This window comes from Pinus tabuliformis, chromosome 1_2 (assembly GCF_031772625.1).
Source record: "Pinus tabuliformis cultivar Carrire ecotype Pingquan chromosome 1_2, CPIR1, whole genome shotgun sequence".
NCBI lineage: Eukaryota > Viridiplantae > Streptophyta > Pinopsida > Pinales > Pinaceae > Pinus > Pinus tabuliformis.
This window is the reverse complement of record NC_142298.1, coordinates 264,539,358-264,556,786: the sequence shown is the minus strand read 5'-3', so window position 1 is coordinate 264,556,786 and position 17,429 is coordinate 264,539,358. Positions and strand designations below refer to the sequence as shown.

General features: G+C 38.4%; 1 protein-coding gene and 1 pseudogene across 1 annotated transcript; both read right to left on the bottom strand.

Annotated features, from left to right (window-relative positions):
• The window catches only part of LOC149205367 (nibrin homolog), a 36,817-nt pseudogene extending 22,644 nt beyond the window's left edge, over positions 1–14,173 (bottom strand).
• A 1,988-nt stretch (positions 14,174–16,161) lies between these two features.
• LOC149205366 (nibrin homolog) lies at positions 16,162–16,723 on the bottom strand. The gene has a single exon (XM_089393453.1). The coding sequence runs from the start codon at positions 16,719–16,721 to the stop codon at positions 16,191–16,193; it is 531 nt and encodes a 176-aa protein (XP_089249579.1). The 5' UTR covers positions 16,722–16,723; the 3' UTR covers positions 16,162–16,190.
• Between the last annotated feature and the right edge of the window lie 706 nt (positions 16,724–17,429).

Below are 17,429 nucleotides of genomic sequence, written 5' to 3'. Positions count from 1 at the left end.
AGAAGTTCTTCCTGACCCTTCATCAGGTCAAGCCTTGCATACTTCATTAAGACACATCTACACAACGCAAGTATGCATGATGGATCATTCCGCATCTGTAGTTCCTGGCAATCATGAGCTCTTTCTCTCCATAAACTCATGATGATGGATCAAAACCTACAAAAATCAACCCAAAAATAAGTAAAAATGATGAATAAATGCTTCCTAAATCACTTGCGGGGGTTTGGAAGTTCACTCATACGTACTAACACCCCCCCTTAGGGCATACAAGGTGCATTAACGCCCTCCTCTGGGTCGTGAAGGATGTTTAATGCCCCTCTAGACCTAGAGGGGAGTGTTAGTCGCATTTAATGAGCTAGGGCCTCCCTAAAATAAAAAAATATTTACCCTTAATGCAACTAGAAAAGGTTAAAGAATGCAAGATAAGGGTTTTTCCATCTACCTAGAACAAACGGTAAGTTGAATGGTCACCTAAATTGCTCGCAATTACCCAGGGAAGATCTTCTCCTCTTTCACTCTAGAACACTCTCACAACACTCAAATGATGCAAATGGTGAAAATGGAGGCTCAAAAAACCTCCTTATAGTCACTTTGGAGGTATGACTCATCTTAATTAAGTCATTGAAATAGAAGTAATTCATTTCCTATGATATTTATCATGCGCCATCTTGATATATTGTCAATATTACTCATGCTTTGATGAAGGGATTTTCAGAGCAGAATCATAGAAATGACCATGTTCGATTCACTATGAGCACTTTCTTTTATGGGATCTTTTCTCTCTCTTGAATTGAAAAATCCTCGAGTTTTCGTCATTGGGCTTGTAAAACTCCTACGTCGACGATAGGAACGCTTTCATTTTTGGGACTCTTTCTCGCTCTTAAATTGAAAAATCCCCACGTTTTCCCTTCTTCATGCTTGTTAAATCTATGAAGAAGGTATGGACAATTATTTTCTCTTTTTCTTCGCTCATTAAACTGAAAAATATACCTCAAGCTTTCTTCATTTGACTCGTTAAAATTTGATGAAGATCTATTGATTTTGTCATCGTGTGACTCATTAAAATTTCATGATGAATATCGAGTTTATTCCGTCCCCTCGTACTCATAACAAAATGAGGCAAACGTCTATTGAGAATAGGTTTATCGCTTTACCAGACTCAGTAGACTATCCTACAAAAAAGTAACCTTTTGGGTATACTATTAAACCTTTGTCGCACGCGGTTAGAAACTATGACAAAGGGACCCCCCTAGAGTCACTCTTTACGATCTTTTCAGACTCTTGAAATATGAAAAGACCGCTGAGTTTACCAATATGGACTTATTAAATTAATCAGATGGGGAAATTGGATAATACAATTGCTTTATGTCAGTATTTTGGAAAGAGTTTTTTGGTAGCAGTCATTCCCTTGAACATGGCACTCCCTCAACAAAAGCTTCTTTGTGATGGCCTCTCAAAATGAACCTTACCATCATATGAGTTTAGCCTATATACCCCAATGCTCTTGCATCTCTGTATCCTAACACTTTTTGGTGTTCGTAAGTCTAGTGTTGCATGGTTAAACCCTTTGTGTCATGCCTTCTATTGTTCAAGGGATCCATTTATCTTCTATTTTCTCCATCAAACCATCAAACATATGCGTCCATAAACCCTCTATCAATTCAACCCAATGCTCAAATATTCTTAAAAAAACAATCATTCTTGTCCTGTTTCATGTCAAATGATGTAGGTCACATTATTTCCTACCTTTTGACAGGTCTCTTCCTATCGACTTCAACACTCTATCTAGGATGCAGACCTAGAAACACTTCAGTACCTTGGAACTTGCAGACATCAGTGGCAGGTTACCTTTTTTTTGGTTATGGGTTTTCATTATTGGCTCCTAATTAAACGATTCTACGAGTGTTCGATGAAAAACACATTATTCACACTCGCTAGATTGTATTGTGCATATTGGAGACCATCATCATTATCGATGTCCATCCTTGCATCTCTTAACAACATCCATTATTGACTGGTAATCAAATGATTTCGTACATGTTCAACCTCAACACATTTATTCACATGTATCAAAATATGTTGTTAAGGTGAAGCGGAAATCAAGACCTTGGGTAGAGGCTCACACCATTCAACCTTGTTTCCTCTCCCAAGTTGCGTATATTAGTTTTGGAGATAGCTCATCAGAATGATCTTATTATGACACAAGTTCCACATTGTGCTTATTGGTGGACACGATTGTCATATATCTTTATTGAGAAATTGCTCTGACATAGCTACTGAGTGTGGGAATGCCCAACTCAGGACATGATTTTAGATTCTTTATATATATGTGTTGTATCAGGTTTCTCGTAGTTCCAAAGCTCTGACCCTCTCTCTATTTTTTCAAAGAAAATGACAGTTATAAAGTATTTCAACCATCGTCTATGCCTTTGATCTCACACATAAGGGGGCATCTGCTACACAGGAAAATGACCTCCTCATCAGCTCAAAGGAGAAGGGAAATATGACTAAAAGATTGACCAAGTTCACAGACCTATTTTCCAAGCTAACTCTCTACAAGAACTAGCAAGGTGCTTTATAAAGCTTCCTAGCCATGCATAAGGTGTGTTAGTCCCTAGGGTAACTCTCTGTGTTAACTTGGGGAGTGCGTTAGTCAAATTTAGTGAGTTTTTAGAGGTCAAAGGAGTGGTTTGACCAAATAACATCCCTATATTCACTCATATGTTAGCTCATAATGAAGGAAAACATCCAGATTCAACCTGTTTGAGGAATTTCTATTCCTAACAGAGTCTACAAATAGGGAAAGAGAAATAAATCATGGAAACATCTTTGCTTTTGCCCAAAAGAACTCATGAAATATTTTGCAAGTCTTATCCTCTCATGCTATATATTTGAGGCTAGGGACATTGTGAAAGAGGTCGAAAGTATTGAAATTATTTCCTATTGACTGTGGAAACTTGTATTGGACATTAACTCTTTAAGAGGATAAGAAGAGAGAGAGAGAGAGAGAGAGAGGAGCTGGAGGAGTAAGGGAAGCTTGATGCAACTGATGGTTGTAATCACTCTTTCCTATCATTAATATAGACCTGCAGTTGTGTTGTCCACTCCATGGCATTGGTATTATGATTTATTTACATGTTTATGCAATGCTAATGATTATGAGTAGCTTAGATATATGCAGTTAGATATCCTAATGTATTCTTGTATTGATTGTTGAAGTTATATGTTGTGATACTATGCCTCGTCTTGTTTCTGTGCAAGTATTGATCTAGGAGCTAACTGAGGGGTCTTCCACTCCGCTACTTTGCATTCTCCAACAACACCACACCAAGATCTGAGGTAACAATCCTTCTTCTTACTTTGATTATCATTTCAGTAATACGGATATGTGCATGTATCTCTAGGCCAGCTGTAGCTAATCTGACTATCTACCAAGGAGCCTGGGAAGATCCTTGAGGGTATCGCCACTACAAATCACCCTTGCATTAATCCCTGTAGAAATAATAGCATTAGACTCCATTTGAAATTTTTGCAAATCTGAATCTTCATGTAAGGACAAAGATTCATCCATATTACTTGAACAATCATCACCGTATAATTCAGAGCAAAGGAAATCATCAGGGTCACGATCATTGAAGGGTTCAATTTTTTCAATGGGTGAAGGGTCAACTGGTGGAATATAAAGATTGGAAGATGGTTGATTGATAAGGTAAAATGAATCACCATCAGGGGAAATATGTGAGATAAAAATCAATTCTTCATTAGTGAATTTATATTCTATTTTAGCGATTGATTGAGGTTTGAAACATGAAACATCAAAAAGAGGAGGACATGGAACAAAAGGTAGGTCTGATTCTTCCTCAGGATGCTAAAATTATTCTTGATCAGGAGAACATGAAGAATTTGATTCAAAATATTTCCTTGATAGCCTGACTAAGAAACGAAACTTCTCATCTAAAAATTGCCAGTCCACATCCTCATCTAGAAATTGATAACAAAGATGAAGGGGTCGATCAGAAAAATCTTCAAGGGATTCATTTAATTCCATTCTAAGTTGGTAAATTTCATCAATAACATCTTCATACTCATATTTTTCAAATACATGACAAAGCTCGCTAACCATTTACTTATAAGATAAAATAGAATCAATGGGTAGAAAATAGCACCATTTCTTCGCACGACCATCCAATGTGAAGGTAAACAACCACGCGAAGATTTATTCAGAATAAACACCACTTGAAAAACAAAATTGAACAAACTTAATGATGTAATCAAGGATGGTTACCATACCCCTTCCATTGAATTTAAAATGTGACAAGTTATGTAAATATTCTCTGAGTATTGAAAGATATAAAGCTTTAGAAAAACACCTCGAGATTATGATATGGGATGAAGCCATTAAAGATAAGAGATTAAAACAAAATTCGCAGGCTCAACTTGTCATCTAGCCCTCCTTCTAGTGCCAAAAATGTTGACAGTGATGGATGCCACCAACATTATAAGGGGATCTCCTCGATGTGAAATCCCAATTAGAACTCACACTGTTTGGTGTAGGAGTCCCATCCAATCATACCGTACGACCACTGTTGGAAAGGTTTTAAAGATATTCCTTGGTCACGATCAAACACAAGAGAACACAACACCTCTTTGGGGTAGCAAGAATGCGAGCTTTGTGAGACACCCAATGTAAGGTGTACGAGGGATACTTCCACGACTACTAGGGAAAATGAGGCACCGATCAAAAAAGTAATATTACTATCCTAAACATGGACTTGGGAAGAAAGAGAAAGGCTTGTTGGATACCTGTAGATTAGTCCACATAATAAACAAGCATTAAAAAACTCATTAAATAATAGACATAGCTAAGAAACATATTAGTTCATTAGCTTAGTATGTAATTAAAGAAACATATACCATAAACATAACCAGAATAGTCCAACTATATCTATGATATATGTATGAAGAAGTGTTGACTCATTGTGATTCTAATTAAGAGTGCAAGATCTTGAGTAAATTGTTACATAGATGAAACAATTCATCCAATAGTAGAACGCAAATCCACAACTTGCTTCTCCAAATAATGCTCTATCTCCTATGTAATAGAAGAGAAGCCAAGGCAAGACCTCTAAGATCCAAGCCCCCGTGTTTGAGTTATGAGGAGCTATTTATAACAGGTAGCAATGACCTTTGAGCTTCCTCATGACTCTTTGACTTATATGATTATTCATATTCTATACATGAGTCTACATTCCAATGTGTGGCTATTCACATTCCACATTTTTACCTTGGACTTCATTACATATCATTTATTACATAAGATAAATTACAAATGAGACGACGACTATATAAGACAAAATTGATAATGGGACTGTTAGGTCCCTATAATACTAGTGCATTCCCCCATTATTATTTCCATTGTAGCCGTTATTTTTATTGTTGTGCCCATGTTGTCCCCATATTGTTATTATTGTGCCCCATAGAAGGCCACTATTGTTATTAATGTGCCCTCACATTATTATTGTTATGTCGGCTTTGATTATATTGTGACCCCTTAGACTCCTATATATAGAAAGGATGTTTTGTCATTTGAATAATCAAATAATTATTCATTTGTGTAATGTAAAGGAGGTTTCCCCCTTGAAGAGGCTAATTTCAAGTCTTTGATCTATCTTTTCTTCTATTTTGTGAGCTAGTTGTATAATATTTGGTATCAGAGCTTTGGATTCTAGGGTTTCACTGCTTCAAACAGGTCATTGTGGAATTTTCGCTATAACATGTTTTCTACGAATCGTTAGAAGATAAAAAAAACCCATATGAGGCGAAATCAGGATGAATGTCGTGACCCAGTTTTAGACCTTTTTGCGCTATATCTTCGGCGATACGAACCGAGGAAATTACGATTTTTGCAGGCTTCAAAATTCCATCTCAAACATGTGACATTGGGGAAATTGTCATAACTTTCTCTCTGAGCATCGGATTTGAATTTCATAAAAAGTGACAAAAAGAGGATGGTATTTTTCTTTTTTGGTTTCATTTTCAGTTTCAAAGGTTGAAATCGTGACGTGTGGAACTTCATACAAGTTTTCTCTACTGAACCAGTGTATAATCAAGTCATTGTGTGAGATTGGGCATAACTCTTTCTTGGAGAATCCAATCACAATCAGACTTGTGGGGTCATAAAGAAGACCTAGAGAGATACTGCAAGATGAAATATCAGACTTTGGAGATCCTCAATCACAAAGATACATCAGATTCAATATCAAGATCCTACAAAGAGAAAAAAATGTGTAGTTTTTAAAAATTGGATAAGTTTTGTTTAAGAAAGTAGTTTGAAGTGATTCAAAGTGAATTGTGAAGCATAATTATCATTAATTGATGATCCAAAGAAATAAAATGGAAACACCTAGTAAGCAACCCGAAATATCTACCATGACACATGAAGAAGAGGAAGAAATGCAACATGATATATGAAAATTACGAGACCAAGTGCAACAAGTTTCGCTATCACAAAAAGTAACAACAGCTAAGATGGATGGTTTAAAGAATGGAATGGAAGCTAATATGGATGGCATGGACACTAAGATAGATGGTATGGAAGCTAAGATGGATAGCATGGAAGAAAAGCTTAAACGAAACATGGAAGATTTGAAGATAGATTTGACAAAGTTGCTACAAGAAATGATTCTTAATGGCAAAAGGGTAGTAAATGAAACTCGTGGTGAGAACAAAAGAAATGTTAATCATGATTTCATAGACTCTAACATTGGATTGAAGACCCACCATATTCCAAAGATCAATATGAGGAAGTTTGATGGCAAGGATCCCATAACATGGATACTACATATGTAGCAATATTTCGATCTCCATAATGTGAAAAACACACAAAAGATATGCATTGCAACTTTATATTTGGAACCCAATCAGTTTGTATGGTATCAAAGGCTTTTCTCTCATTAAAAAATTGTCACTTGGTTAACTTTTACAAAGGAAATGATAGCACATTATGAGGATACAAAGAGAAATACCTTTAGTCAATTGATGAACCTCAAACAAAAGGGTTCAATGGTGGAGCACATTGAGGACTTCCAAAATTGAATATAAGGGTAATTGATATTCCAGAGGAGCATATGATTGATGTGTTCATAGGGACTGTTAGTGCTCAAATCTACCTCAGGCTGAGGAAGGCAAAACTCAAGGCCACATCAAACCAAGCTCAGCCTCGTAGCTAGCCCTACGAGGACAGGAGAGGGCTCTCTCCGGGTCTATCTCGGCAAAAGGTCTTCAAAGGGGCTGAGATGACTCAAAATTAATACTGATTTTAGGCTAGTAAAGAGATAGGAAAGTTTGATTTAGATTTTTGAGTTTTTTGTTGGAGAAACGGGAAAACCAATTTTGGGTCCGGGGATAAGGTCAGATCTTTGCAGAATTCGAGTTGGGGTGAGGTAGGCAGTAGTCTTGATGCTTTTAATCAGGTGTATGGATGGATCAGAATGACAAGGAGCTGAAGAGGGCAAAGGAGAACATGGATCCTCTCCAAACTGGCGAAAACATGTAAAACTAAACAAATTTAAAGGAAGAGCACTGTAAACAATGAATTCAACCTCATTTACTCATTCATTTAGTTTCAGAAGCATAAGAAGGGAATGACATACATTTAAACATGAATAAACTTACAATAACTGAGAGATAACACCATCAAGAACTAAAAGCCACAAGAATCCCAATAGGTGCTGCAAAACCTCTGATCTTTCCTTAGCCAAAATATGAAAAATATGTACAACAGTGTGCCACAATCTTCCCAAGAGTCCAACCCTTGCTACTGACTGAAAATTTACATATATAGATCAAGCCAACCCATTCCCTAACCTCTAGGGGTAGAGCTCTTCCTTCTAGGATCAGTTTGAACAAATTCTAAACATGGAGCAAGAATCTAGGTGACCAAAACAACCTGCCTCTAAAAAGAAGGAAACTGATTCATTACATTAATTTTTGCTATTTTGTGAATGAATCATCTAGAATAAGGTAAATAAGTGAAAAGTTACCTCATACACATCAAATTACATCAAGCTAGGTCAAAAATCACATCAAGAAGTGAAACTGGTGAAAACTGGCCAAATTCCTGAGCTGGAGGATGAAAATTTGACCAAAACCCTCTATGCGTAGCGCCCTGATCTCTATGCATAGCGCACCTTTCAGCCTGTTTTTGGGGCACTTCCCGACATCGAAATCAAGCTCACAATAGCTGGTTGGAAAGCTCTAGATGTCTGCTATCCATCCCAAGTGGAATTTCCCAATTTGGAGCTCATTTTCCCCCTCAAAATTTCATTCTCCCAGAAGTACTTCCTGCTGTTGCAAAAGGTGGCAACAAGGTGGTTTTCATGGTGTTTTTGGGCCTTTTGATCATCCAGAATTTGATGAAATGCTTCGGAAATAACTGAGCATGCATAACTTACCATGAAAAACCTAAAAATACAAATTTTCCCTCCAGCAAGTGTCCCAATCAAAAGCGAGCGCGTCGACGCGCTACTCGTATAGCTGAAAAAAATGTTTTTGGGACCAAAAATTTCTCTGAATTTGCTCAAATTCGGAGCGAAGACCCTCCATCATGTGTCATGCCCAGCCAGAAAAGCCTCGGCCAAAACTCGAAGTGGATCTAGCCTCTTTCGCTGTTTTAGTGCTTTGCTCAACCTCCTTTTCAAAATCTTCATTTTTGCTTTGCCGACATGCATGCGAGCCCAATAATGATGTTTCATATGACGAAGCATGTATTTGTCTCTATTGGCCTTCACCAACAACTCCTCCAAATGTCGATTGAATTTCTCAAGCCAAAATTACCGCTCAACAGGTGTCAAATCGCCAGGTCTTTTTCGGGCCAACCTTCGGTCTTCACGGATTTGTCGCAGCTCTATAAGTGTATGCTGATCCTCTAGCTGCTTATTGTGCTGCTCCAAATATTTGATCAGAGATTCTGCTTTCAGTAACTTCTCATTCAAGTTATCAATCTCGGCCTTCTGCTCTTGGATGATCTCTTTCAGTTTCGAGCTAGGAGAGCTCCTATTTACATCACTCAATGTAACATCAACATCATGACCTCCTGAATGGCCCTCATCATATATTGACCTCTTGCCCCTGTCCTGAACCTGTACCTGTACTGAAGAAGAAGGCGAGACCCCTTCCACGCCATGTGGAGATAGTACTCATAATGTAGCTGCAAATAAGGCCCTGTGGCCTCGCTGATATGTCACATACACTGGAGCATTGACATGCTCAGTCTCAGGAATGTCAAACTGATGTGAAGGCTCTCCCTCATCATGAACTATCTCTGGAGGTGGCTGTGGCGCTGTGAAAAAGTCACGAGAAATAAAATCCTCCCAAGTAATGCCCTGATGTGCCAACTGATGAACCACTACGATCTTGATCAGTGTGTAATGATAAATACTTCTATGTTGCTGTGCTAGGGTCTTCTTTTGTACAAAAAACACCATCCTCTCTATGTTGTGATACATGAAGTATGGAATGTTCATCATACATACCCTTGTGAAATGCATCAACAAACAGACATGGTACGCATAAAGACGCGAGAATCTGCCCTCACAACTGAAATACCGAATGATGAGTTTCATCAAAGGTGCAAACTCATCACTCAGGTATTGGAAAGGAAAAACCCTGCTCAGGTGCCTCATATACCCAAGTTTGATGTACAGCTCATAGTAGGATTTCTATAACTGCTGACGTTTATTCCATTTTTCTCCAATATTTGGTATCCCAGTGGCCTGTGCAATAGTCTCTGGTGACAAAATGAAATCAACTCCAGCGAGGTTTACATGGCCATCATGTAAATGTAGAACAAACAAACGAGCTAGTTCACGATGATGCTGGATTTGTGAAATTAACTCACAATAGTGGTAGCATGACTGATAGCGAAAACAATCCATTGCAAGCAGGCAAGCCTACAATTGAACCAAAGTAGGCTCTTCCCTGATATGCTTACCACCTTTGCCACCTCTGCGAGGCCTCCGTGGCACATTACCCTCTGTTGTGGAATCACTGTCATACTCCTGCTCATAAATTGAATCTGTGTCTGACATGGCTTTAAAAACAAGATGTCCGCAATATGTATGTTGATATAGGTGTGGTGAAATTAAAATTTCAATGTATACTCAAAACCCAAATATGTTACATATGTACCAAAGCATCATAGGAAACAAGCCCCAATGATAATAACTCTGTTTAAGTGGATTGTCATAAAACAGTCACTGTTTTGATTACAAGGAAAATTTTGACAAATGAACAAAAAGTGTAATGTGCAGCCTTTGCAATGTTGGCTAAAATTTGTCAAATGAGTATGGGACTGTATTTCATCAATGGAGAATGGGAAAATCTTCACAAAGCCACCCACATGTCTTTAAAACCCTAAGGAATGATTTTGGTATGAGCATAGGGTTTCACCTCTCTACACCCAACACATTAAGTTTTCCCACCTTAAACACACTACAAACATTTCAAAATTTATTGAGCAGCCATCGAAAACCTACTTGCAAGCTTTGGAGTCGATTTGGCAAGATCTGGACGCACTAGCAAAAATTTGTTGGTGCTGTAACTGTGTGCGTAGCGCACGAACCCAACGCGTAGCGCACAACAAGTGCGTAGCGCTTGTGGTTTTAACAATGGTTGGTGAGGCCCAGTGCGTAGCGCGCACTATATGCGTAGCACACACCATGTATGGGTAGTGCATGCCTCCAAACACTGTCCACGGCTATGAAAACACGGCTTCGGCCTTCAAGAGCACAAACACGATTTCTACCTTGAGATTTTTGAACAAATGAAATTGTTTTCCCCTTTTATATGTGAAGAAAATATCTCATCAAATCAGATTTGATTTAAATTTGTTTGCTAACCCACTTTTATAATATTTGGCACTTTGTCATTCAATGACTTAATATATTGTTGTTATTTGGCTTTTCTTTGCTTTTTCTGAGTCTTGAACTGATAATACTTTGTTGATTTTTGCAGGGATCCGACATTTGGCTTTGGAAAAGATCAGAGGCTTGCTCTGAAACTTTTTGAGATGAAACAAATACAATTATTTGAAAACATTTTTCGTCCAAAATGTTAGCGCTCAAATCTGCCTCAGGCTGAGGAAGGCAAAACTCAAGGCAACATCAAACCAAGCTCAGCCTCGTAGCTAGCCCTACGAGGACAGGAGAGGGCTCTCTCCAGTCGATCTCGAGAAAATGAGCAATAGGATGCGAGATGACTTCAAACTCGAAACTGATTTTAGGCTAGTAAATTGATAGAAAGGGGTTTTTTGATAAATGATTGGGTTTTCTGGGCTGTGTGGGGCAAAGACAGCAAGAGCAGAGATTTAATCAAAGACACAGATTACTCCATAAGGCAAGGTAGGCAAGAGCTTAAGCATCCAAACTGAAATTATATGAAATGGAAGGACTGTTAAGAAAGCTGAAAGGGGCATTAATGTATGAATCCCTTTCAGACAGAGGAAGAAACACAAAACATGAATGCTTCTCTAGGGAAAAGAAGTAAGCTGAATTTTACCCTTTTCACTCAGAAACATTCAAATTGAAACCAATTTATGAATGAAATGAAAAACATTACAAGATACATATGAAACAGAGAAAAACATATGCCAAATTTCAAGCCACATGAATCTTATAAATCAGAGTTGTACTCTTCAATTAATCTCTGTCAAACAACTGTACAATAAAGCTCTATGTTCTCCTCCACACACCTCTCAGAACTCTCTAACCTTTTACAAATGATTTTCAATACATTAAATAAAACTCAGCTAGGAGAAAATAGATCGACCCAAAACAAGGGCGTTGTTTCAACTGAAATGATGAAAATAGGAAAGGTCTGCTCTAAAAAGGAGCAGCGTTACATTTGTTTGTTGATGGCCAATTAAAAGACAGAATCTGGAGCGTAGACCATCTGAAATGCAACTGAGGTCAAAAATAGGCAAATCGACCCTATTTCTCTACTTATGGTTGGTATTCTGCGTTTAATTTGGGTTTGACTGTCTATTCACTTCCGTTACCGTTATACCACCCTCCCACTATGTCACGACATTTGTCTCTACGAAAGGCACATTTCCATGCTGCCACATAGATACCTATTGTTCCAGATCACAACCCTGAAGACGTACATTCACCTTCCAAGTTTCATCCTTTGCAAATGCATTACTTTAAAGTTTCCCCAATCTATAGTTAACACCTCAAGACTCCTAAGAGTACGTAATGCTTCACGGACAGGAACATCCAAAAGAGAACCTGGAAAATGTAGTTCTACAGCCTTTATATACCTACGACACCGTTTAGCCACTTGCTCTGCAATAATTCGACAATTCTCAAAATTCAAACATCTCCAGAAGTCTTCATGAACACTAGCAGCATGCCAATGTCTACACACTAGACCAGCTTTAAAACGCAGTCCAAATCATCATAGTTAAGCATTTCCACATTATCCATATCATCGTCGACATTCTCAATATCCTTTCAGTTTGCAGGAAAATGCAGTAATTTGGCACGAATCTGGGTGAATAAGAGAAATTTCTTTGGCTCTGAGACTGTATGGGTAGCGCGCCTACCCAACGCGTAGCGCGCAGCAAGTGCATAGCGCACTTGATATTTAACATGGGCTGTGGGCGTTATATGCGTAGCGCCCCTTATATGGGTAGCGCGCCTCCTCTGTGTCGTTTACCTTTTTGAAACGCTGGCATTACTGCGCTGGATTTATAAAACAAGTTCTGTTCCCGCATAGAATCGACCTCATGCTTAAATCTTTTTATTTCAGTTGTATCTGAAACAATTTGTCTTTCCTTACAAATTGGCGGCAACTACACACAATTACCACTCAAGCTTGTCTTGCTGCTATCTATGACCTTAGAATGTTGATGTCTTGTGGTAACCTCCTCTTCATTTTCAGAATCAGCCACATTTCTGTTTCTTTAGTTGAAGATGATGAAGGGCACAAGGTCGTTTCGAAGGTAAATGCACTACAGTCTCCAGCTACAATCGCTTCAACTACTTTATCTTCACTCAATCTAGCGATTTCCTTAATGTAACTGAATCCATTAGAGTCAAGTCCTAAGTTCTCTTTTGTGCCCTCTACTGGAACTATTAAAACTTCACATTCTCTTGATACACCTGCCTGTGTACTTGAAAACCTTTTGGAAATTTGAATAACAGTAGCCCCAAAAACTTCTAGCAGAAGCTGCAATTTCTCCTTGTAATGGTACAAATGAAATGGCCCAACAACAAATGTGGTTCCACATAAGCATGCTTCTCGATGTTTTGGATCTGCAATCTTGACTTGTACAAAAACTTGCCCACATTTTAGTGCCATGGAAGGAGGAAAGCTCAAGCAGTTCGGAATCTCTGAAGGTAAAGATGTTTGCCCCACCATGGATTGAATAGCTTCCATCACATCATTTGTTATAGGAGAAGAATCTTCAACAATAAGATGTGTACACTCTGACATCCATTTCTCTGTTGCGTAGGCTCCCATTGATGACACAATGGTACATAAACCATGTTTTCGGTTCAATTTTTCTAGAGCTGGTATACAGAATAAGAATGGAACGAAGTTCAACCTGAAAGTTGAATTATTTGTTCCAAACGTTATCAAGTCCCCGTTACTTAGGATTTTCTCCTTATTTGCTAAAGAAAAAACGGGCTTTGAGAAAATTTCCTTGTTGACAAATGTGCCAAACTTTGAAAGATCCTTCAGGTGAATTTCTGGTGAAGGGACGCTTGAAAAGCACTGCAAGGCCTTCTAAGAAGAGGTTGCCTCAACTATGATCTCCGCATGCACACTTGAGATAGTTTTATCAGTTTGAATTTCCACTGCACAATCTTTCCGACCAACTTTCTATGTTCCTTGAGATACCAGATAGTAATTAAAACAGTAGACCCATCAAACACTGTAATGGCCAAAATCAACTTAGACAGATTTTTCTAAACAATGCCCCACACAGGCAGAGTTTGCTAGCTTTCGATTTCACATACCATTTCAATAGCTTTTAAGGTAATTGCTCTACAAAAGCAATGTCAAAATCTTATATATGTGAATTATAATTTGAATCCAGCATGAATTGCGACTACTCCGCCTGAAAGGTCTCATATTCAACTTTCTCAAAGCCTGCTTCCTTAATCATTTCAGCGAACTTTTCCTGAGATGGAAACTTGCATATGCTCTCCACTAAATATTGGTAAGACACATGATCCCCAGCAACAATTTCTCCAATAGATGGAATAACTGAAAATGAGTAAAACTCATATAATTCTTGGAAACCAGGGATGTTGACATGGCTCAACTCAAGACACAAAAATCTTCCACCCCGCCTTAAGACTCTGTATATTGCGCTCAGAGCTTTTTCTATATGTGTTTTCTAATCATGTTTAAAAGACCGATAGTACCTTAGAAAAGATGATGTTTCACAATGCTACGCCAGGGGCTTCTAATACCTTCAAAGTGCAAGATTTTGAAACAAATGTTTCCCTCTAAAAGTGAAGTTTCTTTCTATGGAAATCCTTTAGATATTCTAAGTTTATTTATCTCCAGAGGTATCTGCTCTTCAAGTTTTCTCCAAGCAACATACAGTAGCTATGTCATCCTCCGTTGAATAAGCCACATGGTACATTCTTTGACTTCATATAAAGGAAACACTATATTCTAATCGGTGGAGTTCTTCTTAGTTCTATCGTTCCAACATCTAACATGGCTGTAGCATTATCCTGTAGATCTCCAGCTTCAGCAGAATCAAGAATATGTCATCTTATTTATGGAACTTTCAATACTTATGATAAGTCCTCCTGTTTACATAGACTGATGGGGCTATTGAACCTAGCAAGATGACCAGGGCCTATATTTCGAAGTACTCCATGATGGAAGGCTTTAAAATGCAAATTTATTACAAAAACAAATTTGTCGATTTCTTCTCCAAAACAGAGTTTTGGAGAAGGATCATTTTCGAGCATTACTGATGATAAACTCTTGAAGTAAGAGACTTATTCAACCTCCCTCTGGCCTGCAAGCGTTATTTCACATTTTTGGAGACAAAACCCTGGACTCAAGAAGTAAAATGACTCTTTTTTGGACCACAGTAACATCAGTGACTGCGCATAACAAGGAATGAACTTTGGAGAATTTGACTGCAGCGGGCTGACAAGACGGAGTCTAACATTGGCTCCAATGGGGATGGCAGCTGCCGCTTTTTGGAGGTGCCAAGAACCGCAGAGCTTTGGGAGAGCAGACAATGCCTCTATCCATTGGGCAATGGAGTCATTATTGCGAAGAAACGACACGATTAATTTATTCACTAGAAACTGACTGAAATGATTGAAAAACTGACTCAGCAAACTTCTAACTAAACTGTAATGAAACTGGAACAAAATGCTGCCTTTTGGCTGCTTATTTATTTACAAAATCTACCCTACTTTGCTGCAAAAATAATAGATCAGGTAATACTGAAATGCCAGATCAACCATTCAAGTAAATCTGAGAAGAATGTTGCTTGAGAGTGTTTCAAATAGATCACAGATGCAATTGTTGGCAGACCTACATGCACATAATGAGTCTGATCACGTAAAAGACAGTTTGATTTGTCAGTCAAACTGAAAAACATTTCCATGTACATTGCAATAGGATCGCGAAAGCCAAAATTCAAACATCTCTAGAAGTCTTCATGGACACTAGCAGCATGCCAATGTCTACACACTAGACCAACTTTAAAACGCAGTCCAAATCATCATAGTTAAGCATTTCCACATTATCCATATCATCGTCGACATTCTCAATATCCTTTCAGTTTACAGGCAAATGCAGTAATTTGGCACGAATCTAGGTGAATAGGAGAAATTTCTTTGGCTCTGAGACTGTATGGGTAGCGCGCCTACCCAACGCGTAGTGCGTAGCGCACTTGATATTTAACACGGGCTGTGGGTGTTATATGCGTAGCACCCCTTATATGAGTAGCGCACCTCCTCTGTGTCGTTTACCTTTTTGAAAAACTGGCATTACTGTGTTGGATTTATAAAACAAGTTTTGTTCCCGCATAGAATCGACCTCATGCTTAAATCTTTTTATTTCAATTGTATCTGAAACAATTTGTCTTTCCTTAAAAATTGGTGGCAACTACACACAATTACCACTCAAGCTTGTCTTGCTGCTATCTATGACCTTAGAATGTTGATGTCTTGTGGTAACCTCCTCTTCATTTTCAGAATCAGCCACATTTCTGTTTCTTTAGTTGAAGATGATGAAGGGCACAAGGTCGTTTCGAAGGTAAATGCACTACAGTCTCCAGCTACAATCGCTTCAACTACTTTATCTTCACTCAATCTAGCGATTTCCTTAATGTAACTGAATCCATTAGAGTCAAGTCCTAAGTTCTCTTTTGTGCCCTCTGCTGGAACTATCAAAACTTCACGTTCTCTTGATACACCTGCCTGTGTACTTGAAAACCTTTTGGAAATTTGAATAACAGTAGCCCCAGCAACTTCCAGCAGAAGCTGCAATTTCTCCTTGTAATGGTACAAATGAAATGGCCCAACAACAAATGTGGTTCCACATAAGCATGCTTCTCGATGTTTTGGATCTGCAATCTTGACTTGTACAGAAACTCGCCCACATTTTAGTGCCATGGAAGGAGGAAAGCTCAAGCAGTTCGGAATCTCTGAAGGTAAAGATGTTTGCCCCACCATGGCTTGAATAGCTTCCATCACATCATTTGTTATAGGAGAAGAATCTTCAACAATAAGATGTGTACACTCTGACATCCATTTCTCTGTTGCGTAGGCTCCCATTGATGACACAATGGTACATAAACCATGTTTCCGGTTCAATTTTTCTAGAGCCAGTATACATAATAAGAATGGAACGAAGTTCAACCTGAAAGTTGAATTATTTGTTCCAAACGTTATCAAGTCCCCGTTACTTAGGATTGTCTCCTTATTTGCTAAAGAAAACACGGGCTTTGAGCAAATTTCCTTGTTGACAAATGTGCCAAACTTTGAAAGATCCTTCAGGTGAATTTCTGGTGAAGGGACGCTTGAAAAGCACTGCAAGGCCTTCTAAGAAGAGGCTGCCTCAACTATGATCTCCGCATGCACACTTGAGATAGTTTTATCAGTTTGAATTGCCACTGCACAATCTTTCCGACCAACTTTGTATGTTCCTTGAGATACCAAATAGTAATTAAAATAGTAGACCCATCAAACACTGTAATGGCCAAAATCAGCTTAGACAGATTTTTCTAAACAATGCCCCACACAGGCAGAGTTTGCTAGCTTTCGATTTCACATACCATTTCAATAGCTTTTAAGGTAATTGCTCTACAAAAGAAATGTCAAAATCTTATATATGTGAATTATAATTTGAATCCAACATGAATTGCAACTACTCCACCTGAA

Coding starts and splice junctions, on each gene's coding strand:
- LOC149205366 (XM_089393453.1), bottom strand. CDS start 16,721: ATGGTGGGGCAAACATCTTTACCTTCAGAGATTCCGAACTGCTTGAGC.